Source organism: Oryza sativa, chromosome 10 (genome assembly GCF_034140825.1).
Source record: "Oryza sativa Japonica Group chromosome 10, ASM3414082v1".
NCBI lineage: Eukaryota > Viridiplantae > Streptophyta > Magnoliopsida > Poales > Poaceae > Oryza > Oryza sativa.
This window is the reverse complement of record NC_089044.1, coordinates 2,783,521-2,806,699: the sequence shown is the minus strand read 5'-3', so window position 1 is coordinate 2,806,699 and position 23,179 is coordinate 2,783,521. Positions and strand designations below refer to the sequence as shown.

Here is a 23,179-nt window from a genome sequence, read left to right as displayed (position 1 = left end):
ATTAGACCAACTAATAAAAGCTGCATGTTCTAATAAATAGAACACGCATGGATGATAACTAGAGCTGTCACTATATGCACGATCGATCAGTACATAACATTTCTTACAAAAAATAATCCTTATTCCATTTTCACTTGGAGCAAAGGATCGCCGCTCCTACGAATTCAATTGAAATGGCTCAAGACAATGAGATTTTGGATAAAAATTAGTATTGAGGTTCAACCTAATAGTATTACTCCCTCTGTTTTAAATACATAAGTCACATTAACTTTTTTTTATTAGTCAAACTATTTCAAGTTTGATTAAATTTATAAAAAAATACAACAACATTTCTAACATAAAAAACATATTTGATGTTATATTTAATGAAACTAATTTGATGTTGTAGATGTTACAATTTTTTCTATAAACTTAGTCAGACCTAAAACCTAAAGAAATTTGATTAGAAAAAAAAATCAAAAACAACTTACAGGGGCAGTTCAGATTGATGTCATTTTAAACCATACATTTTTGGTAAAGTTTCCAAAATGTACATACATTTAACTTTTTGCCAAACTTTCATAAATGCGTAAGAAATAATGCCAAAATCTTTTTGCCAAACTTTCATAAATGTGTAAGAAATAATGCCAAAATTTTGGTAATATTGTCAACTTACTAAATTTTTTGTATTGCCAAAATTTAGTGAGGTTTATTTTGACTATAATCTGAACAACCCCATAATATAAAATGGTGGGATTAGAAAATTCCAACTAGTCTTCTTTTCCTTCTTAAACTCTTAAGCTAATGTGTTTTGCAACTTCTGTTTTATACTTCTACTTAGTATCAAAATCCTATATATTTGCTACTTAGTATCAAAATCCTATATATTTGCTACTTAGTATCAAAATCCTATATATTTCCCCCCATTCAATGTAGGGGGGAGGGGGACCTCAAAATCCACTCACTCTACCCTAACCCTTGTCAATCCCATAACAAAATATACACAGATGGGGAGGATAATAAAAAGTAAAAAAAAAAAAAAAGAAAGCCTATGCCCCAGGAACAATCAACAACCAAGGCCCATTCCCAAGCTCACTTTTACCCAGGAAACATGATCATACATGCATATGTACACTCCTGCCCCAAAAGCAAGGTAAAAAAAAAAAAAGAAAGCCATTTGCCCCCACTCTCCCTGTATAACCTTGTACCCATCCCCAAAGATTCCCCTCTCCTCCATCCTTGTGACTCTCTCCTCTCCATCTCCAAGACTCCCAAGTGCTCTTGTGGTGGCTGTCCCCTACCTCTCTCTCTCTCTCTGCATTAGTGCACTGCAGAAGTGAAGTGAAGTGGAGTAACTCCACTGCTCTGCTCTGTGCCTGAATCTCTGACAACTGCACGCTTCTTGCATTGCATTTGCATTGCATCAAGAAAATGGCGATGGGGTGGTTGCCGAGATCTGCCACCGCCGTTCTTGTGCTCTTCTTGGTCTTATGGAGAGGTAGGTAAATCTGTGATGTTTGATCTTGTTCTTGTTGTTGTTGTTGTGGATGGTTGGTAATGGCGGCATGGTTTGTTTTGTGTGTGTGTGTGTGCGCAGATTGGGGGGTGGAGGCGGCGACGTTCACGTTCGTCAACCGGTGCACGGACACGGTGTGGCCGGGCGTGCTGTCGAACGCCGGGAGCGCGCGGCTGGCCACCACGGGGTTCGAGCTCCCGCCGGGCGTGGCGCGGGCGGTGCCGGCGCCGGCGGGGTGGTCGGGGAGGATGTGGGCGCGCACGGGGTGCGCCGTCGTCCAGGACGGCGGCGCGGGTGGGGGCCGGATGGTGTGCGCCACCGGCGACTGCGGCTCGGGCGGCGCCGAGTGCAACGGCGCGGGCGCCGCGCCGCCCGCGACGCTGGCCGAGTTCACGCTCGACGGCAGCGGCGGGCTCGACTTCTACGACGTCAGCCTCGTCGACGGCTACAACCTGCCGGTGCTGGTGGAGCCATCGTCCTCCGGAGGAGGCGGTGGTGGCGGCGGGTCTCTGACGTCGGCGGCGACGTGCGCGGCGGCGGGGTGCGCGGCGGACCTGAACGCGATGTGCCCCGCGGAGCTCCGGGCGGGCGGCGGCGCGGCGTGCCGGAGCGCGTGCGACGCGTTCGGGCGGCCGGAGTTCTGCTGCAGCGGCGCGTTCGCGAACCCGTCGACGTGCCGGCCGACGGCGTACTCGCAGGTGTTCAAGTCGGCGTGCCCCCGCTCCTACAGCTACGCCTTCGACGACCCCACCTCCACCTTCACCTGCTCCGGCGGCCCCGACTACACCCTCACCTTCTGCCCCGCCTCCTCCCCAAGGTTCACCTCTCTCCCGCCATTCATCTGCTCTTTCCACTGCTGTCTGCTAGCTACTGTCACTCACTCACTGTCACTGTCAGAGAGTGATCTGAGCTGCAAATCTGGATGCTTAGTGAGCTGTTCATGTTGTGAGCTAGAAATGGAAAGAAAGTGCAAGGATTGTAGTGTAGTAGTAATTAGGTGGAGGAGATCTTGGCATTATCTTTAGTTAATTAGTTGCAGATAGGGTGAAAAGAAAAGTGCAAACCCGAGCTTTTGTTTTGTTTCGCGCGATTAGTTTACTGTTGATTTTGCTTGCAGCCATGGATTTGATTCCAGATGCATATACACACATTGCTCGTGAGCTGACCATGTGCGCTTGTTCTTTCTCTTTCCATGTCACGTGGTGCGCAGCGGCAGCCAGAAGTCGACGACGGCGACGCCGACGCCGGCGGCGATGATGCCGGGGACGGGGACGCCGACGACGCCAACGACGGCGACGGCGATGCCTGGGGCGACGATGCCCGGGACGGCGACGGCGACGACGATGCCGGGGACGACGTTCACGGACGCCGTCCCGGACACCAGCATGCCGATGCCGATGGGCGGCGACGCCGGCGGCGGCGGCGAAGAGGGCGTGGTGCTGAGCGGCAGCGAGACGTGGATCGCCAACATGGCCACCGGCGAGCTGACGGCGGCGGCGTCCCTGTCCCGGCCGTCGCCCGCCGCGGCGCTGGCGCTGTTCTTGGTCCACGCCCTGCGGCTGCTCGTGCTCCGGTGATGCCCGGCGGCCATGTCGGCGCCATTGTAGTAGTAACAAAAACATTTTAGTCATGAGACGATGTGTTGACTAGTGTGAGTGGGGGTATTTTTGATGAGCTTTGTTGTTGTACTGTAGGGGGTAGTGGTAGACTGTATCGGTTGTACGCTGTAGATTGTTGATTAATTACTTGATTAATTAGGATGTTAGTTAATTGCAGGTTTTGAGGCTTTTCACGATGAGATTAGGGCAAGTACCAAGGGAGAGACTCAGTAAGGCCTCTATGTTAATTAGAGGCCATCATGTTACAATAGTTAAGATAATACGGTATCTAACCATTAATATAACAAAATACTTTCTTAGTAGTCATCTTTCCTTTATTACACTCAATGCAATAAAAAAATTTCTAATAAATACTAAGAGTCGACTCTGTATCGTTCTCATACTCATACGGAGCAATCATCTTTTATACGTAGCAAACATTTTTCTCTTTTTTTTTTCTCTCTAGTCCACATCAACCAATATGCTTGTATGATAATAAAGAGAGACCGTTAATAAAAATCATTGTACATGCCATTAGTCGTGTGGTTTTGTTTCTTGTTTAAGGGCCGGCAGATTCGTCGCTCGAGGGAGGGCGACCCGGCACACGGGCAGCCGGGCACGGCACGCACTATTACATTATTTTTATACTACTAATCTACTACTACTATACTTAATTAGCACTACTACAGCATACTAATTATTTACTTAACCAATTAACAGTAAAATCGTGCTAATAGTACGACTAAATCACTTAGCTGAAGTAACTAATGTTGATGCTAATCGTAATGCTACCGGAGTGGAGTAGGAATGTACAGAAGCGATGGGGGTGTCGAGGAGAGGGGGGCACATGCGATGTGATTGTTGAGGGCGCGGACATCGAGGCGCAAATGCGGTGGGGGCCCACGACGAGAGAGGAGATGGACGTGACGGGTCCAGTCCGGTCCGTATGGGTGGGATGGGCCTAGCCTCCTCGGTCGCTCTTTGCCATGGTATACTAGTACTACTGGTAATTGTGTACCGTGCCACCGCATTCTGGGTGGATCGTCGATTCGATCTCCTCAACTCCCAGTGCGGTTATTAGTGCGGTAATTTTTTTAGTTTTTAAAATGGACAATTTCGTTTTCCCCCCAATTTTATCTCTAATATTGATTTTGTCTCTACTTTTAGGGTTTTCGTTTTTGCCCCACCTTTTTTCACTGAAACAGATATTTACCTCTGGTTTGGATAGAAGTTAGTGAGACCGGGTTTATGGCAGAAATAAAGAATTTCCGAATTAGTGATTTACTTTTTACCCCTACGAAATGTTAACCATAAAGAGTCTTTCTCCTCTCGGCGACAGACCTAGCCCGTGTCCAAAAAAACTGGAGACCTAGCCGGCGGCGAGCGGGCGGCGGCGGAGGAGAGCGGGCGTAGGCTAGGCGCCGCTCCTCCCGGCGTGTGCAGGAGAGTAGCCGGGGAGAGGGTGGCGGCCAAGCGGCACGCTAGGTGGCGGCGGGGAGAGGGGTAGGTGTAGGCGCTGGTGCTGCCCCTAGTGGAGGTGGAGGTGGTGGTGTTGCTAGTGGTGGTGGTGGTGAGAGAGGAAGGGGAGGAAGAGGAGGGAGGCTAGCTCAATGGTTTGGACCTCATATGTAATAGCTTTATGAGTGCTTTTGTTTGAATGCATGATCTGGACAGCTACTTGTTACTATGTTGGCTATGATTTGAACCTGTAATATGTGATACTATGTTGGTTATGATGTGAACTTGATTATGTTGGTGCTTGCTATGAACTAAACTTTGCTATTTTGGTGTTGGCTATTATGTTGTCATGCTTTGAGATACTTGTAAGGTACAATATGACTTCATATGATTATGTAAAATGTTGTTGAAATTTTGTCAAAATGCTGCCGAAATTTTGTCAAAATTCCTTCAAATTTAAATTTTGTCCAAATTGTAATGTCAAAATCTGTCATTTAATTTTAAACATATTCAAAAAATAAATTTCCAAAGCCATTGCATAATGGGGGCAAAAACACAATTAATAAATAGATTTGGGGGAGGGCATAAATGTCCTATTTAACACCATTAACTTTTCCATCCAAAACATGAGCAAAATTATCTTTCGGTTTAAAAAGTGGGGGCGAAAACCCTAAAAAGTAGGGGCAAAATCAATATTAGAGATGAAACTATGGGCATAAACGAAATTGTCCCTTTTTAAAACCACAATATACCTCACGATAATCGTATGGTTTTTACGATAAGCATGCGGTTAACACAGGAACCACTAAATCCTAGGATGACGGTAACCCTACCTTAAATGATTTAAGTAAACCCTGACTCCAATGCACAACACCATGGGGCATGCGGTTGGTGATCATCATATTGCGGTATCGACGATGAGCTCCAGCCGAGAAGCACAGGTTTGTGAACATAACTAACACGGACTAGTACTCTTTTTTTTTCCGAGGAATAGTATACACGAGCTCCATCATTTTTTTTACCGAGTTACAAAATGCAAAACCAAAAGACTCTAAATCCTTAAGCGGTTTTGTTCCCGGTTTTATTTGACGTGACAACTGACTCAACATGAGACCCACGTGAACACCGCATGTTAGTGACTACTTATCCGCTCCACCTCTCTTCCTCTCTCCTCCACTCCTCCCCATCTTCTTGGCGATGACCGACGGAGAAAAGGACCGGTGTAGCTGGTGACGGGCGGAGAGAACGGGAGGCACGACGGCCCTCGCAGGAGAAGCGGAGGCGGCCGAGGCGATATAACTTCCTCATTTCTGTCGGTCATCATGGTAGAGAGGGATCTAGTATGGGGTGCTGAGGTAGCGACGTCTTGGCTTCACAACCACCGCCCGCCCTGTTTACCTCATTCGCTCCCATCCGCTCGCCCTCCTCATCCTGGAGTTGGAGACGAGGAGTTGGCTTTTCTTCCTCCCTCGAACTCCTCATCGGTCTAGGATGGCATTTCAGCATACACGATTCAGTTGGGTGTGGTGTTCTAGCAAAATCTGTTTAAGTGATGATATTAATTCCAGCAAATCTAATCTTTTGTGATAGTAGATACGCAATTTTCTCATGCATATATAGGAGAGACCTTTTGGGACGGGAGAAGCGACCGTCGAATTTTGGTGGTTTCTCAGCTGGCAAAACAATGTCATGGGGTCGATGTAAATTACAATGGTCCTTCGTATCACGGCTTCACGCCGTGCTTTTTTTCCCAACGATCTTGTAGTGGTGGTGGTTAAAATACAACTATCATCTTTTCATCTAAAAAAATCATCTTAATTAACCTTTTCCCCTTCCTTTTTGGGAAAGAATCTGACGGTATGATGCAAACGTTGTATCATATGTTAATTGTTAACGTGAATGTTAACAATTTTTTTGACAATATAACATATTTTACCGTTTTGAGCTATATACTTTGACAAATATAATATATTTTTAAGTATTTATAAAATTTCCACAAATAAAATAAATGCTTAAAAAAATAGGTTTGAATGGTGCTAGGGTCGATTATGAGAAAATGGAGGGACAAACATTTCTTTTAAAAGCCCGAACTTAAAAACTAGAGAGCGTTCATTAGTTAGTTGAATAACACACGTCCTTGCTACTGCACTTATGTATATCTTTACTTCTTTCGTTTTAAAATAGTTTTAAGATATAATGATCAATACTTGATTATAGTACTATGAGTTTAAAAATTTTCAGAATTGTATTACTGATTAGTATCTACTAATTGATTAGTGATATAAGTATATTTTAAGAGAGAGGAAGTACTACTAAGGGCACCCACAATGGTTATCTATAAGCTATCTACAAGAGATCCATGTCAGCATATTTTCCTACTTGGAAGATATTAAATGAAGAGAGAGAGCAAAGCTATCTACTAGATTAGAGATAGTCTATAGAGAAAAACGAGGCAATGCATGAGAGAGCTATAGATACCTGTGTAGACATACTATTGAGGTGGTTTACTATTAATCTAGTCTATTGCTGAGATGTACATGTTTTATAGAGAGCACCCTACTTTACCATTGCGGGTGCTCTAATAACCGAAATAAACGCGAAAGCTATAGTTTTGACATTCCTACCCTTTGCAAAACCTCATTTCACGATCTGACATTTGCCAGCTGGGAACATGTCATATTACTGTAGTAAGGCTGGGTTACTTTGATGAAAAAAAAACCTTACCAAATCATAGCTGTCAAAATTTTGAGAGGATTTTTTATATAGTTACCAAAATTTGACATCAAACTAAATATAGTTATTTTTTTTAACTTTATCAAAATTTGGTAAGGTTAAAAATGATATCAAAGTAAATATGCTCTAAGTTTGCCCAGAGTATTACTTGTAAGAGAGTCGCAATACCAAAATTCCAGGCATGAAAAAAAAAAGAAAGAAAAGGAGAGGAAAAAAAAGAGACGATGTCCTACCGAAAATGGACCGTACAGTGGTGAGCAGTAGTAAAAGCGAATTTCACAGAGAATCCCATGTGGGCCAGCCAGTGGACACCTTTCACGTCTTTTCTTGCTGTTTACTCCACTGACCCCACCCTGCCGGGAAGGAATCTCACGCGTTTCACACCCGCACACATCATACGACAGCGTGGACCCACACATTCTGGTCCACTGTAAGTGAGACAAGGTGCTCATTTTGTAGTCAAGTCAGGTTAATCTTTGCACCGGGATGGGTAGAAATCACGGTGCATTTTTTTTAACCTTTTGTTTTTTACCTTGCAATTTTTTAACGGGGAGGTAGAAGTACCCGCAGATAGGACGATGTGGTCAGTGGTGCACGGGGAGACGAGATTGACCGCATTAAATGAGCTAGCAAGTGTGATGTGGTACTACACTGTAGAGTAGGGCTGCTGCTTCCGTTGGATGAACTGCACACAAACATGTGCTTTGATCTGAGTAGACTTTGGCTTTTTTATCCGTTCTTAATACTTCGTCATAAATTATAGTATAATGAGATATATTATAGTGAAATGTATCTTAATATATATATATATATATATATATATATATATATATATATATATATAGGACACTCATATGGGGCACCATGGTTTCAAATGCACAAAATCACTCAAAATTTTCAAAATTTTCAAATTGTGAGTATATACCTAGTTATAAGAATTCGATTCATACCTATACCTATCAACAAAACAACTCAAATTTAACTTTATTTCACAATCCATGATTACATACCTAACTAATTATATGTATGGATGCTATATACCTAGAATCAAAATCTAACAAAAACAAGTTCAAATTCAGTTCAAACTTGCTTTCAACTAGTTAGTAAAGTAGTTAATATTAATACCTAAATAATTGAAAAAGTTTCATGCTCATTTGAATTGGGTATATACTCAATTTCAACAATGGTGCCCGGGCACCATGGAGCACCAAACAAATTTACATATATATATATATATATAATTTAATTTTATAGTATTATAATTATGTTACGATATTTTCAGATGGATGGTATCAGATTTGTTGTACTAAGAAATATCTCATTCATCCAAAATCTCTTTTATTTTAAGACAGAGGGAGTACTTTACTATACAATGTTTTAAAAGGATAAAACTTTTTAAACCAAGGTACTCTCTCTCCGTCCATAAAAAAAACTAGAACTGATATGATATATTCTACTGGACGTGACATATTTTAATACAACGAATCTGAACAGAAGTAGATCTACTCCATCCGTGCCAAATATAACAACTTTTAGCACACATAATTTATTCTAAAATATAATAATTTTTTTACCAACATTCTCTGCCCAACCCATTACAACCCTCCGTCATTTATTTTTCTCACCTACCTACCTACTTTTTTAATAACCGTGTCCAACTATAAAACTTTTTATGTTCTGAAACGGAGGTAGATTTATAGTACTAGAATATATCACATTCAGTACTAGATTGATTTTTAACGAGACGGATGGAGTAGTTCTTCCCCGTACGGTTGCTATCTCAAGCGAATGAATAGAAATGAATTGCACCCAGCAGCACACAGCCACATGGGTATGCCTTATGGTGTTTCACGTGTTTCATTCATTTGGTCCAACGATTAAGGAGGTTGTTACTGCTGGCCCATAAGGCCAGTTTCGCTAATGGCATAGAGAAATGTTTTCTCCTCCCACCAAAACTTATCTTTAAATTTTAATCATTCATTCTTCCTATTCCATTTAATCATAATCATTCATTAATTTTTCAATCCCAATCCCACCTCTCATTTCCCATTATCCAAATACTCCATCCGTTTCAAAATGTTTGACATCGTTGACTTTTTAGTACGTGTTTGACCATTCGTCTTATTTAAAAAATTTAAGTAATTATTTATTCTTTTCATATCATTTGAATCATTGTTAAATATACTTTTATGTACACATATAGTTTTACATATTTCATAAATTTTTTTAATAAGACGAACGGTCAAACTTGCTATAAGAAGTCAACGGTGTCAAACATTTTGAAATGGAGGGAGTATATCCTAAGCTCTACAGCATCACCAAAATATGGTGATTCCTCAAAGAAAAATAGGAAGACACGGTAATTAAATAAAGCAGAGTACGTACCTGGAAGAGCAGTGAGTTGAGATGGAGGGAAGGCACGATCCAATAAATCCATGGATAGCGGAATGTGAAAAACGCGAATATTAGGGAATGACTAATATCAAATGATTATAAGGGGGTGAGGCTTCGAACCTATGTCGTCTAGTCTAACACCTTGTGCAGCTAGCAGGAAGACCACCTTATGGATAGTGGAATGTGCATTGTGTGACGCGCTATAGGAGATAATAGAAATAGACGACCAAATTCATGAAATTTGTTTCAAATCTCGCTACATGTGTAACCCGATCGTACGACTACTCTCATCTGATTGGAAGCATCCACCAATCAATAAGCTTGGTATTTCACAATATAGGTGGACCAAGCAAAACAGCAGTTGTGTCTACACTGCCACTAGTTGGACGTCAGTTGTACACATGGATCGGATGTATAGGAATTTTTTACTTTGTTTACAAGGTTTATCTCAAACCTATGGCTCAAAGTATGGTTACGGTTGTCTTGTCCCTCATCAACTATGATTATAGAGCATCAGGTATTAATTAATTACACCGAGTAACATCGATAAGTAAAAAACATACCGTAAATAAGTCCCACTCAACGCTGATACTAATATTATGAGAACTCTAACCGATGTTATACATTAATATACTCAATCCTAGCAAATGACCTTACTAGAGTGGCCATTTCTCGATGTGTTATGCTACTAAACCATGCATGATAATCTATCACTCACAATTGCTCAAGAACTTCTTGTTGAGGTGGAGGAGTGAGAGAGAGTAGAGAGAAAAAGTTGACTCTTTTCTTAGCAACAGGTGTGATACCAAGTGCAATAATAGATTCCGGAACCATTCCTTGATGGGTTTTAAGATCGCGGTGGGAGGTGTAGAGGATGGTAGCGTGGTATAGGCGACGATCGTTGGCTTCCTTAACCATTACGAACTTGTGCTATGCACCATCTTTCTCTTGTACTTTTGTCCTAAAATATAAACAGTTTTGGTTAGATAAAACTATTCTTCCTCTTCCCATGTGTTATCTCGGGAACATGCATGGCATCGTCTTCCTTGTATCCATATTTCAATTTCAACTCTTACACACGCCTCAGCACAGTAAAACACATAGTAGTATGGATCATGATCGTTGTCGTCCAAACCTAGAATCATCACCAATCACATATAAGTCGATCGCCGTTTGTTTAAAAATATTGTTTTATATGCACGAATATACATGGATCGCCAATTATATACTACTATCTGAAGAACTATCAATCAAGATAAATAGATTAGGGGAATATGCGTGCATGCAAAAACTTCTCCTTCCTTTCTTTCTTTCTGTCGATCTGCATCGGAATTGAAGACGAGAAAGGCGATGGAGAGCGCACTTCACCAACCAAGCAAGCACAGCAATGCACGCGTGCTACTCCAAAAGGTGAGAGAAGCTAGAGCTACTGAAGATGCGATGAGATCGAGCACCAAATCTAAAAGCCGGGCAAGCAGCTGCTACAGCTTTGATCGGCCGGCCTGCCGGAGTGCAGTGATGGACCCAAGATATATACAGAAAAATAATCCCAGACGACCGAAGGATCCAACGAAGTTGCATACCAAGTTTCTCGACCAATTTTTTGTACCCTGTACGTGTAGCTACTGGGCCTATACGTATGGCCAACTTTTGCCTTGTAGTTGATATGGAGTAGTAGTATGTGTTAAGCTCTTTTCTCCCTGGGTTTGAGCTTTTGGTTGAACTAATTGGTGCATATAATCCAACACTATCTCCATTCTCAAAAGAACGTTGTATGTACTTAAATATCGATTATTAGGCTAAGAAACTTTAGATTCGTCATGAAGAACAATGGTTATGTTTTTAACAATTTTATAAGTTTTTTTATAAGTATATTCAATTAGAAAAAAGTGGTGATTTACATGTACGTATGGGAGACTTCGTCGATGTCAGTAAAAGAATCGTTGGTACTAGCATTTGTTTCTCATGTCACACCCACATATTTAATTCACACGCGATTTCTTACCACAAAAGCTAATGGCAGTCGGCTGAGTTTAATTTAGCAACTTGGCTGAGCAACTTCAACATATTTTGTGAGTACACGCTTTTCAAACTACTAAACACTAGAAATACTTTATAATACCATATAGACGTTTCTTTAAAAGAATCAAATGTATCTATTTTCTAAGTGTAAAATTATTAAGAATTAATTAATTATTTATTAATGATCTATCTCGTTTTATGTGCAACCAAGTTAATTGGCCGAGCTAAATGGGCAGTTCAAACGCACGATAGAGACAGACAAAATGCTGGAAAGTTTACATAAGTCCATGGGAATTGTAAAATGCGTACGCGAATGTTTATATCGAAAGCCCACTGCTTTGAAATTTTCGTAACTCGGCCTCCAGGGAAAGCCCAGTGTGATGGATGGGCCGAGAAATTTAAGCCTGTCAATGAGGCCTTAAAGTGGGGTGGTACGCATCTTTGGTGATATTTGGTCCATATTAGCTGCAGTACAAACAAATTAATCTAGTTTGTATAGATTGATATCATTTTAAACCATATTATTTTTTGGTAAAATAATCCATTTAGTTTTTATTAAACTTTGATAAATACATAAAAAATTATGCTAAAAATTGACAATATTGCTAAAATCTTTAAAATTTGATAAATGTTTATTTTTGCTACAATCTAAACAACCCCTAAGACTCAGCGAATTTATACTCCAGAGCAAGATAGCCAACAAGAACATTAACAAGTGCAACCACCAACATGTCCATTTAATACTGTTTTGAATTGGGGAGACTGAAGGAGAGGGAGATGATTGTCCTTTTACAAATGATTACATAAATCCATGATTTTTTATGAGTAAAATAGATTGCTTGCCCTTAATTAAACTTATCCTAAGATGTCATCTAGTTTCATAAACTTAGATAACATACATCTTAGATACATAATCTTTGTTTAATATACCACGTCAAGTCCAAAGTGCTGCTTGCGGGACTAGAGTACTGACCAGGGTTCCCCTTATTCTTTTTGCGCGGTTACCGCACCCCCACGATAAGGTGATTACTACGGTAACCGCGCGATTACCGAGAAACCACGAGACGTACCGTGGTTTAAAAACTGAAAAAGTTACCGTGCATGGTAACCGCTATAACTGCATAGTAACCGCATGGTTTTGTAAACTATGTACTGACGTGGCCATCTACCGTGGGTGAAGTTTCTTATGCAGCCCCTTTCGTTACAATAATATCAAAATCGGCTCTCATAATTCAGCATGCCACCACTTGAATAGGAGAGCAGGCGAAGAAGTAGCTATATATTAGGGCGACATTGATCATCCACAATCAAATTAAAGGTCCCCATAGCGAGATATATGACGCGATAGGGAGACGTTAAGTTTGTGCACATACGAATGACCCGGCCTATACTCTTCCTTCCCTTTTGAGCCGAGCAATTAATTTAGAGGTTACTGTAGTGGAAATTAAGGGGTTAAATGAAAAGGTCCCATCATTATGGATGGTCATGTTAGCTCTATGGCCCATCTAATTAACCGATCTCACGTGGTACATTAAGCCAAAATTATAGGCTCTAAATGAGCATTTTGTTAAGTTATGGGTCTAGATGACATTCTATGATAAGTTTAAGGATTGGCATTGTATTTTGCCTTTCTTTAATTAATGTAGTATAAAAGAAATTTTGCACACCAATATTGATTTGACATTTTTGCTTTATGATCGATCGATCGATCTATCTATCTATCTACTAGCATCATTATTATTATCAATTATTATTATAGCTACACATAATATGGGCATCCCATTCTTTTACACGACAAGAAATAACAGTGAATCCCCAGTATTTAAGTGGTAAGAGCATAAACAATAGTGAGCTAATAGCGAGAAAACGGACAATATGCCACTGTACAGGTTGGGCTGGGATAAAATACCACTCAATACAATGCACCGGATACAATACATTGTCTATAGGATGAAATGCTACTTTGAAGATTTTTGTGCCCAAAATATCCTTGGAGAGAGAGAGGAGATCAGGGGAGCGCCGTGGAGGGCTGCCCGGGTGGCGCCAGAGGCCTCGCCGGGCGGAGGCGGCTGGCGAGGATGACGGGGGGAGGAGGATAGGGCAGCGGGCCAGTGGAGGAAGAGGCGACGTCGCCTGGCGAGGCCTTCGGCGCCGCCCGGGAGGCCTTCCCTGGCGCTCTGTCTACAGGATGAAATGCTACTTTGAAGATTTTTGTGCCCAAAATGTCCTTGGAGAGAGAGAGGAGATCAGGGGAGCGCCGTGGAGGGCCGCCCGGGCGGTGCCAAAGGCCTCGCCGGGCGGCGGCGGCTGGCGAGGATGATGGAGGGGAGGAGGATAGGGCAGCGGGCCAGCGGAGGAAGAGGCGACATCGCCTGGCGAGGCCTCCGGCGCCGCCCGGGAGGCCTTCCCTGGCGCTCCCCTCTCCTCTCTCTCTCTCTCTCGGGACATTTTGGACATAAAAATCTCCAAAGTAGCATTTCATTCAGTAGGCAATGTATTGAGTGGCATTTTATCCGATGCATTGTATTGAGCGGTATTTTATCCCAACCCAACCTATAGAGTGGCATATCGTCCGTTTTCTCGCAAATAGCCTGCTTACTTAGGATTTTAACACATGTGATAGATAAAAGAAATAGTAGAGAGAAAAATCGGGTACTAATTAGTTAGCGGCCAAGTGTTGCACGTCTATTTTACAACTGATAGCTTCGTTATGAGCCCTCTTCATGCCACACCAACGAATAGGATGACAACGTGTGATCACACGGTGTACAATTCGTTGGATCAAGATATACCAGTACTATTTAGAAACTTATACCTTAAATTGGTGAAAGCAAGCAAATAGCCTATTCTAAACAACAAAAGAGAGGAAAAAAAAAGAGTTTTAGCAAGTTTTAGAGCTTGCAGCTAGCCCTTTTGAACTGGCTCAAACAACAAAACAAAAAGGGACAAGAGAAGAGATGGCCCACTAATCAGTGACCATAGAGTCCGTAGTATAGAGCCAGTGAGTGACAAGTGTCGCACAGCCTCGAACGCGCAACCCCCCCCCCCCCCCCCGCCAAAACTGTCCGTACGATGGGGTGCATGCTCCCCTCGCCGCAGCGCGCGTGCCCGGGCGCCCCGCCGCCGTCGCTGCCGCCGGCGGAGGACCTCCTCTTCGAGATCCTCCTCCGCCTCCCGCCCGACCCCGACTGCCTCCACCGCGCCGCGCTCGTCTGCAGGCGCTGGGGCCGCCTCATCCACGGCCCGGCCTTCCTCCCCCGCTTACGCGCATTCCACCGAACACCTCCCGTGCTCGGCTTCTACCACAACTCCCGCTCCCTCGGCCCCTCCTTCGTCGCCCTCGCCGCGCCCGCGGGGCCCTCGCTCGTGTTCGGCGACGGCGACTGGAGCCTCCTGGGATGCCGCCACGGCCGCGTGCTCCTCCGCAGCGGGCCCGGCTGGCTCCAGCTCCTCGTCTGGGACCCCGTCACTGGCCACCGCAGCTCCGTCCGCCTCGGCCGCCTCGCGGGCCACGTCCGGGCCTGCAACGCCGCGGTTCTTGGCGACCAGGACACCCGCCGACACGGCTCCTTCCGCGTCGCCTTCGTGTTCACCGGCGAGGGCCGCGCGTCCGCCTGCCTCTATTCGTCGGAGACCGCCGCGTGGGGCAGGCTGATCACCGCGGGGACAGCGCGCTGCGGCGACGTGGGCAAGAAGCCCAGCGCGCTCGCCGGGGACGCGCTCTACTGGGCGCTCGACGACGGCCGACGGCGACATCCTCGAGCTCGACATGGGCAAGGAGACCCTCGCCGTGGTCGAGCCGCCGCCGCCCGACGCTCTGGCTCTGTACGGGAGGAGCAGCATCCAGCTGATGGCCTCGCCGGACGGCGCACTCGGCCTCGCCGTGATGGACGTGTTCAGCCTGCAGCTGTGGGCGCGGGAGGCTGGCGGCGCCGATGGCGTCGCAAGCACCAGCAGCTGGGTGCTTCTCAAGAGCATTGACCTCGACGTGTTCGCTCCAATGCCATTGCCATGCGCAGGTGGGCGGGTGATTCTGGTGCCGCCTGTCCGGCTGCTCGGGGTTGACGAAGGTGGCATCTCTGCGTTCATATGGACAATTGAGGGGATCTTCATGCTCCATCTTGAAGATGAGATGCTGATGAAGAAGGTGGCTGCTTCCAGAGTGGTGGACTTTGTTTATCCCTATTCAAGCGTCTATGTTGCAGGTATAACATGCAATGTTTTTTTTTATGTGTTTACTTGCTCTCATTTTGAATTTGATTTGCCTCTAAATGTGTAATTTTCGTAGTATCTGAAGATGAATTGCACAAATGACTTCAAATCCCTGTCTGTTCTGGTTGAGTTTAGTTGCAGTTATAGATTGCCTTTCTAGTTTGTGCTTTGTGGATAGGAATGCAGACATGCACATATGAAATGGATGTTAGCAGTATCAAGTTGATAGTTTACTTTGTTGAAGTGACTTATCATATTTCTTGCAATTCATGGATTCAAGAGGATGTAAAATGGGTAGTACGCAGAAATTGGCTTATCAGAGGTGCACCTCAACTAGCATATTGTTAAAATGTTACTGTGAATATCCAATTCCCGTATGGTTTGAGTTAGTAAGAACATAGGGCTTGCATTGGTATCCATTTTCTACCATAATTGAATATATGTGCCTTTTATGGGTAAGAATATAGCTTCTGATTTCTCTTGAATATATCATTGAAATCTGGTAATCAGCTATCAGGGGATGAGCTAAAGATTGTACTGGTGGATGTGAATGGTGATCACATATTTTTGGAGTCATCCGTATGTAACTACAGTGTTGCATATTGTAGAAGGAGCTATGCTTTACCTTCCATTTAAAAAGGAAAATTCTGGGGTCACCCTCACCCATATAGAACTATAGCATGTTTACTCTATAATACTGATACAACAACATCTACTATATAAAGTTTGAAAGTTTTTAAAGTATAACAAATGATTCGCTTAGCTATTTTAAGCTCCGAAGTTACTCATTTCTGTAAGAAAGCTGACGAATTTATGACATCATAAATTGGCCAAACTAGTTCATGCTCTTGTCTTTTCAGAATTAACTAGCTTTCTTCACGTCGTACATGCCTGCAAAAATAGAGGCTGTGATGTGGGGGTAGCATTGTAGCAACCATGCACGACAATCTCATATTTCTTTTATTTTTCCTGTGACTGTTCTTGTGCATCTGCAATTCACACCATGAGCTTTGTTGGTAAAGATTACATGAATAATACTCCCTCTGTTTCTTTTTATATAATGTTGGTTAGTTCAATCATATATTTTGGGATGGAGGGGGGTATTCATTTGGATTATATTGTATCCAGTAACCTTTCATGTGTAGTCTTTTCTGATTGCTTTTATTTGTGGGTTACGTTAAAGGATGGACACGAATATTCGTTTCATCATGCACTACACTGAACTAATTACAGAGAGCTTTAACATGCATTCTTGATTCTAGTGACCTTCAGAAAGATGGATTCTAGTGAAAGAACCTTTCTTTCCTTTGGGGTTACCCACAAGTAGTTGTCAAATTGCTAGAATTTCGAATTGCCATATATGTGTTGTGCGTTAATGTTGTTACATATCCCAGTTTTGCTGGTTTCTGTGATGGACTGATGGTCTTCCATAATTTGGCCTAACTCTCCAGTAATGGCAGGTGGAGGTGGTGAAGGTGAAGATGCTGGTGCAGTTCATGGAAGTGGACGGCTGTAGGATCTTTGGTTTGCAGAGGTGTTCAAGGATCAGCTATGCATCTGCACTGCTTTCACCAATGTCTAACGTATTAAGCACATACTACCATATAAGTATTATTAGCTATTCTAACTTATGTTAGATCACGCATGTTTCAGTCGTAAAAGGCCAATGTGTCAGTTGCTCTATGTTTGAGATTACAGCTAATACTCCATTGAGCATATATTTGCTTTATGCGAAGATATTATCAGATTATCTTTATGCTCCGTAGTTCTTCTGTAAACAGAAGATGATCTTATTCTGTTTGTTCTGTGATAATCCAGCAGCTGCTCTAGCCTGTAGGCTCTTCTCAGAAGTAGCAGTTAATATCTTAAATGGAAAATTGATGATTTTCTCCATAGTTGCATGTGCTTCTACATTTTGTCCAAAGATATTTTTTCTTGATCTTCTGTAAACAGATTTGGGACAAAAAACATGAAGTACAGTCTGTACAGACAACTTCGTGGCATATTTGTCGAAGCGCGTGCAACTGTAGAGCGAACAATAAAATTTCCCATTTAGAAGTATTCTTTGTTGAAAAGAATTTTAAAATCGTGAACACACGGAATTTTGAATTTCAATATTTGAAGCAAAACGTCAGACTTTGGCTGCCAAAATTGGGGATTGTTGCATCAAAACCTGAAGAATTTGCACTGTGTATTTGTTCTCTGGAACAGCTTTGGTAATTTAAAACCATAAGAACATACTTCCTTCATTATTTTAACTTTGAGTTGTTAAGCTTTGAACCGACAACATTTTTTTTTTCAAATAATTTAGTTATTTGACATTAAATTCATACCAATAGACTACTAGTCGATAGTACTTTACTAGGATTTCACATTTTAATTTTTTTTGACCAACTCGATCTGACTTAGCATAAATCTTAATTGGTCAAAATTCATGTGCTCTCAGTCAAAAATTCAAAATGGATATAGGAAGCATTAGTGATATAGAGGTTGATTTGTGGATGCATGACTCCAGCCACCAAGTACCAAATTTTAATACCCACGAATATTACACATGTGTAGCTTTCAATATGATTTTAGTAAGACCAGAATGTGTCGTTGGTTTCCGTCTCTTAAAAAGTGTGTTAGGAGGGGCACATATGTAGCGACCCACGTATTTCACTTCCGAGGTAGAATATCAGTCTACGGCTCATTCCTCAGCAAGAATCAACTTACCGAGAAATAGGCACACTAGAGTAGCATAGCAGAAACAGTTATAGCGAAACCCATTAAATAAAAACCGTAAAAAAATAACTTTTGCCAAAATAAGCACTAATAGTACCTTGCTACTATAGACCTTCATCACCTTCAACTCTCAGTTGATGTAGAGATATGGAACGATTATTTGCTTTGATCTTGATCAATCATGTAGAATATTTCTTCACCTAATTGTTAGCTCAACACTATAAGGAATAATATATATATATATATATATATATATATATATATATATATATATATATATATATATATATATATATATATATATATATATATATATATATATATATATATATATATATATATATATATATATATATATATATATATATATATATATATATATATATATATATATATATATATATATATATGGGATGAGTATGAATGGTACTCAACAAGTCCAACTATAGCAACCCAACAATTATATGCTCATAATCCACCTGCATAATACATATATGTCCAAAGTCCCATAATCCAACAAGGAAATTCATACATGTTCATAAAAACAGTGTTGTAAAAGCTCATATTAAGTAATTATGAAATCTACTGCATATAAGGCACCACAGGTATTAGAACCTCCGATAGGTTCCTTTCCTGCCACGTTCATAGTTTCTACCTGAAACAGGAAGTGACATATCACAATTCATACACTCTCCAGAGGTGTGTCGCTCTGTACCCACAGACGCCTTAAACATTTTAATACTCACGCCCGTTAGCGCTTGAAGCATACTTCATGGTGTATGCCAGCAAGGCTAAGGTCATAAGCTTTTCATCAATCCCATCTATCAATTATCTCTACGGGTGATTCCCTCAACAACGGCGATCCACATCATCTAATCGGATCCCGCAACAACGGCAATCCTCATCGCTAGCCTACGCTCACGGGGTTCACGGAAGTCCTTAAGCCCGCAGGATAAAGCCATTAAGAAAGATCTACTACGCTAGCCTGTCCCATTCCAGGTCATGTGGTCTATAATACACCGAGTTTCAAATTAGTATATTTCAGAAAATATTAGAACAGATGCGCAAAAGTGCAATTTTTAAATTGTTGTTCGAATAGACGACCAGGAACCATGGATGCGTAGGGCTTGCCGACTAATGCAAAATAGACTATAAGTTAGTTTATAGTAATCGGAGTCCAAACGAAGTCTCGGGGATTGAATCGATTTGGACCGTTGTTCTCCTTTCTAGACTATATATAACCAACAGTAAAAAAAAAGGGGGCAAAGAGAGGGATCGATCCCAGCCCTAGCCGTCTTTATCTGTTTTGGGCACCGCCATCGCCGGACGTCGCCGCTGTCGCCGATCGTCGCCGGTCGTCGCCACAGCCGTCGTCCTCCACAGCCGGTCGCTGGTGAGCTGCTGCTCCTTCTGTTAATTTCCCTGCTGCTGCCGATCTGATCTCTTCCTTGCTGCTGATGCATGGCTTGTTGTTGCTGCCGATCCTCGTTGCTGCTTCTGCTGTTGTTGATGATCTGCAACGAATGCTGCTGCTCCTGTTGATGGTCTGCAACGAACAGAGAGGAGGAGGGTTAGAAGGCAGAGAAGAACATGAAGGAGGGAGAGGGGGAAATTAGATAGAAGAAAGGAAATTTGGGGAATTTGGTGGATATTTCAAAATTCATTGTTTTTTTTACAAATTAGTACTGCTAGGTAATTCGTTTTAGTCTCTATTTGTTTCTAATTTATACATAAGACGATCTGTTTCCGATAGCTCAAATTTATTTTATTGGCTGCTGGGCTGAAAACGTATTTTTAAATCTGGTATTAAACCATCGGGATTCAGATTAGTTGTTCTAAATAAAGTTTGTAGTCATCGCCGATATCTTTCTAACGGCGCTGGTTTCACTCGATTCTGATAAACGGTTTGAGACAAACATCAGAAACAACAGTGCTGACCTGGTCCGGAAATCAAGATAGCAATTCGTTTTGTTTAATCTGAGACCAATAAAGACTTAATCTGATTTTGTGCCCAACATGAAAGATGTAGACAATTTTATCTAGATGTCCGAAGTAGTATTATTTGCTAGATTTCGTAAACGGTTTGCGAGTTACGCATAAAACAGTAATGAAGCTGCTATATGTTGTTTAATATAAATCGGTTAAAGTTTATATGTTCTAGGTTTCGATTTTAGTGTAACTATTATTAGTTGAACATAGTGGTTTATTCGTAGTTTTGCTGCATAGGTGTGGGGAGATCTGGTGTGGAGGGTGGTTCGTCGGGTTACCGTCAAGGTTAAAGGCAAATGCATGATGAACTAATTGTGTGATTCTTGGATCGTTTACTCTATCTATTTATTTCTGACATATTTTTATGTGATAAGTGACTGTTTATGTTCAGACTGTTGTTTACGCCATTTAGATTTCAAGTTTATCTTATGTCTATGACGTTATTCTTGTTTCGATATTCCGGATTCTGGTTCTGGTTAAATAATTCAAGTTCCATGCTTGCCATGGATGTGCAATATGGTTTCAATTTGGTTCTTTGTTTCTGGTTTCAGTTATTCATGTTCCATGTGAGTCATGGATGTGCTACTTGGTTTTCTATTTATATTCCTGTGGGTAAGTGCTGATCACGCTTACTCAGCTTTGCCGGCAAATGCTAGGATGTATTCACAATTGTCCGGGATGGAAACTACTATTTCAATTCATATTTGTCTGGGATGGGAACTACTATTGTCTTTAACTTGGTGTTTGAAATATGATTCTTTTCAAAGAAAGAAAGTTTTCTGTTCAGGCTTTATTGCGCATGATGTGTATACGTGTTTTCTAGTTCCATATTATACTTGCTGAGTATTTCTGTACTACTATAAAAAAAGTATTTCTGTACTCACTCTTCTGTTTATTTGATTTTAGATACACATTGAGATCGACATGCATGGGCGGGAAGTAGCACCCTTGGATTACACATTTATAGCACTAAAAAAATTTGGTTTTAGATTATGATCCTGCTTAGCATAAGTTTTGCGTAGAATTTGTAAATGTCAATTAAAGTTATGGTTCGTATTCTTATGTGGGATTTATGGAACTAGGATGGTTTGGATTGTGCGAATTATTTCATTATTGATTTATCTTATAACTGCCTGTCGTGGATGTTCGTATTTATAGGGGAGACTGTCGAAATTTCTAATAATTTTGGGAGTTAGTGGTTTTGAGTGTTTTTGGTGTGGCACTCTAGGTACGTGGTTACCTGGGCTGTTACATAGTCGACACGATCGCTACGACACTTGCATGCCATATACCAGTTGTTTTTTTAACCTTATGATGATAAATATATGCAACTGAGCCCCCACCACAATGACAAGTTTAGAATACATCCATAATATGACCAACTGCTCCAACAACCAATCGAATCCTTCAACATATTTATTTTAATTGCAGAAAATATAATTAATGCAAGGTGATACATATAGATTGCAAATACGAAAATATAACAAGAGTTGGTCAAAGGTGTTGGACTTGCTTGAGATACCCGAAATCGAAGAATGAATAAATCAATAAAGAATTCTAGAAATCCAAGATAAACACCCAACTAAAAGAAACAATAAAACACAACTAAATATGATAATGTTTATATGAATGCAATGGGATGTTCTACTCGAACTCACATACTGGATCTATATAGGTTATGGGTTTGCTTTTATTAAACTTATTTTAAGAAAGAGTAGTTATTTTGTTTAGAAGAAATTTGATTCACTATAGAGATTTTATTCCATAATCTCTAGATATATTTCTTTAATTAGAACATATATTTTGGTTTGCTTGACAAGATAATTTATAAGGTATATTTTGAAGGAATACTTTTATTTAGATTATAGTATGAAAGATTAAGTTATATATATATTTACTTAAAAAACAATTTAATTTAATTTAGAAATATGCTGAAGGGAATTAAAATAATACATCAGCATTTGCAAGAATTAACTTTGAATAGTTTAAAGGATTTAAATGTCATATACTATTTTTTCTTTATTTTTTAACTCTACCTCTAAATTCTATTAGCCCATCTACGAAAGCCCACAACAACACGATCTACCTAGCCCACCTTTTTTCTCTCCTCTCTTTTTCTCATTCTCTTTCTTTTTCTCTCGCTCTCCCTTGCGCCGCCGCATCCTCAGGTCTCACCGTCAACGCCGCCGTTCCACCCCACTCCGGCCGCTGCTCCCTGCTCCGGCAGCCGCTGCCAGCCTGAATATGTTCTGTGGCTCCTCATGAGTCTGCCCCCAAGCTAACCCTAGCCATCAACCCCTCTCCAATCGATGCTGCTGCTGGCTACTGCTCTCAACGACTGAGATTGGAATTTCCCAGCCCCATCGCCCCTGATTCAAGCATGGCTCAGACCAGCCGTGTCTCCCCGAGCTCCCCTCTGATCCCTTCTTTCCCTACTTCTGTGGTGTGATCTAATTGGTGTTCTCTTGTGTGGTAACCTATTGTGAATTTCGATGCTTGTGAACACGTCCTAATGACGAACTTGATGGTGCTATACTAAGGATTATCCTGCTGT

General features: G+C 41.7%; 2 protein-coding genes and 1 long non-coding RNA gene across 3 annotated transcripts; all 3 read left to right on the top strand.

Moving 5' to 3' along the window:
• The first annotated feature begins 1,207 nt into the window (after nt 1-1,207).
• LOC4348103 (thaumatin-like protein 1) lies at nt 1,208-3,265 on the top strand. The gene is made up of 3 exons (XM_015757914.3): nt 1,208-1,477; nt 1,577-2,312; nt 2,706-3,265. Exons 1-3 carry the CDS (start codon nt 1,411-1,413, stop codon nt 3,070-3,072), a joined length of 1,170 nt encoding a protein of 389 aa, XP_015613400.1. The 5' UTR covers nt 1,208-1,410; the 3' UTR covers nt 3,073-3,265.
• Nucleotides 3,266-14,772: 11,507 nt separating this feature from the next.
• Nucleotides 14,773-17,562, top strand: LOC107279044 (uncharacterized). Its single transcript, XM_066304945.1, has 3 exons — nt 14,773-15,525; nt 15,608-15,905; nt 17,373-17,562. The coding sequence occupies exons 1-3, from the start codon at nt 14,773-14,775 to the stop codon at nt 17,426-17,428; spliced, it is 1,107 nt and encodes a 368-aa protein (XP_066161042.1). The 3' UTR covers nt 17,429-17,562.
• Nucleotides 17,563-19,876: 2,314 nt separating this feature from the next.
• On the top strand, nt 19,877-21,830 carry LOC136353741 (uncharacterized). Its single transcript, XR_010737142.1, has 4 exons — nt 19,877-20,029; nt 20,196-20,328; nt 20,863-20,917; nt 21,532-21,830. It is a non-coding gene; the product is annotated as an uncharacterized lncRNA (long non-coding RNA).
• The last annotated feature ends 1,349 nt before the right edge of the window (nt 21,831-23,179 follow it).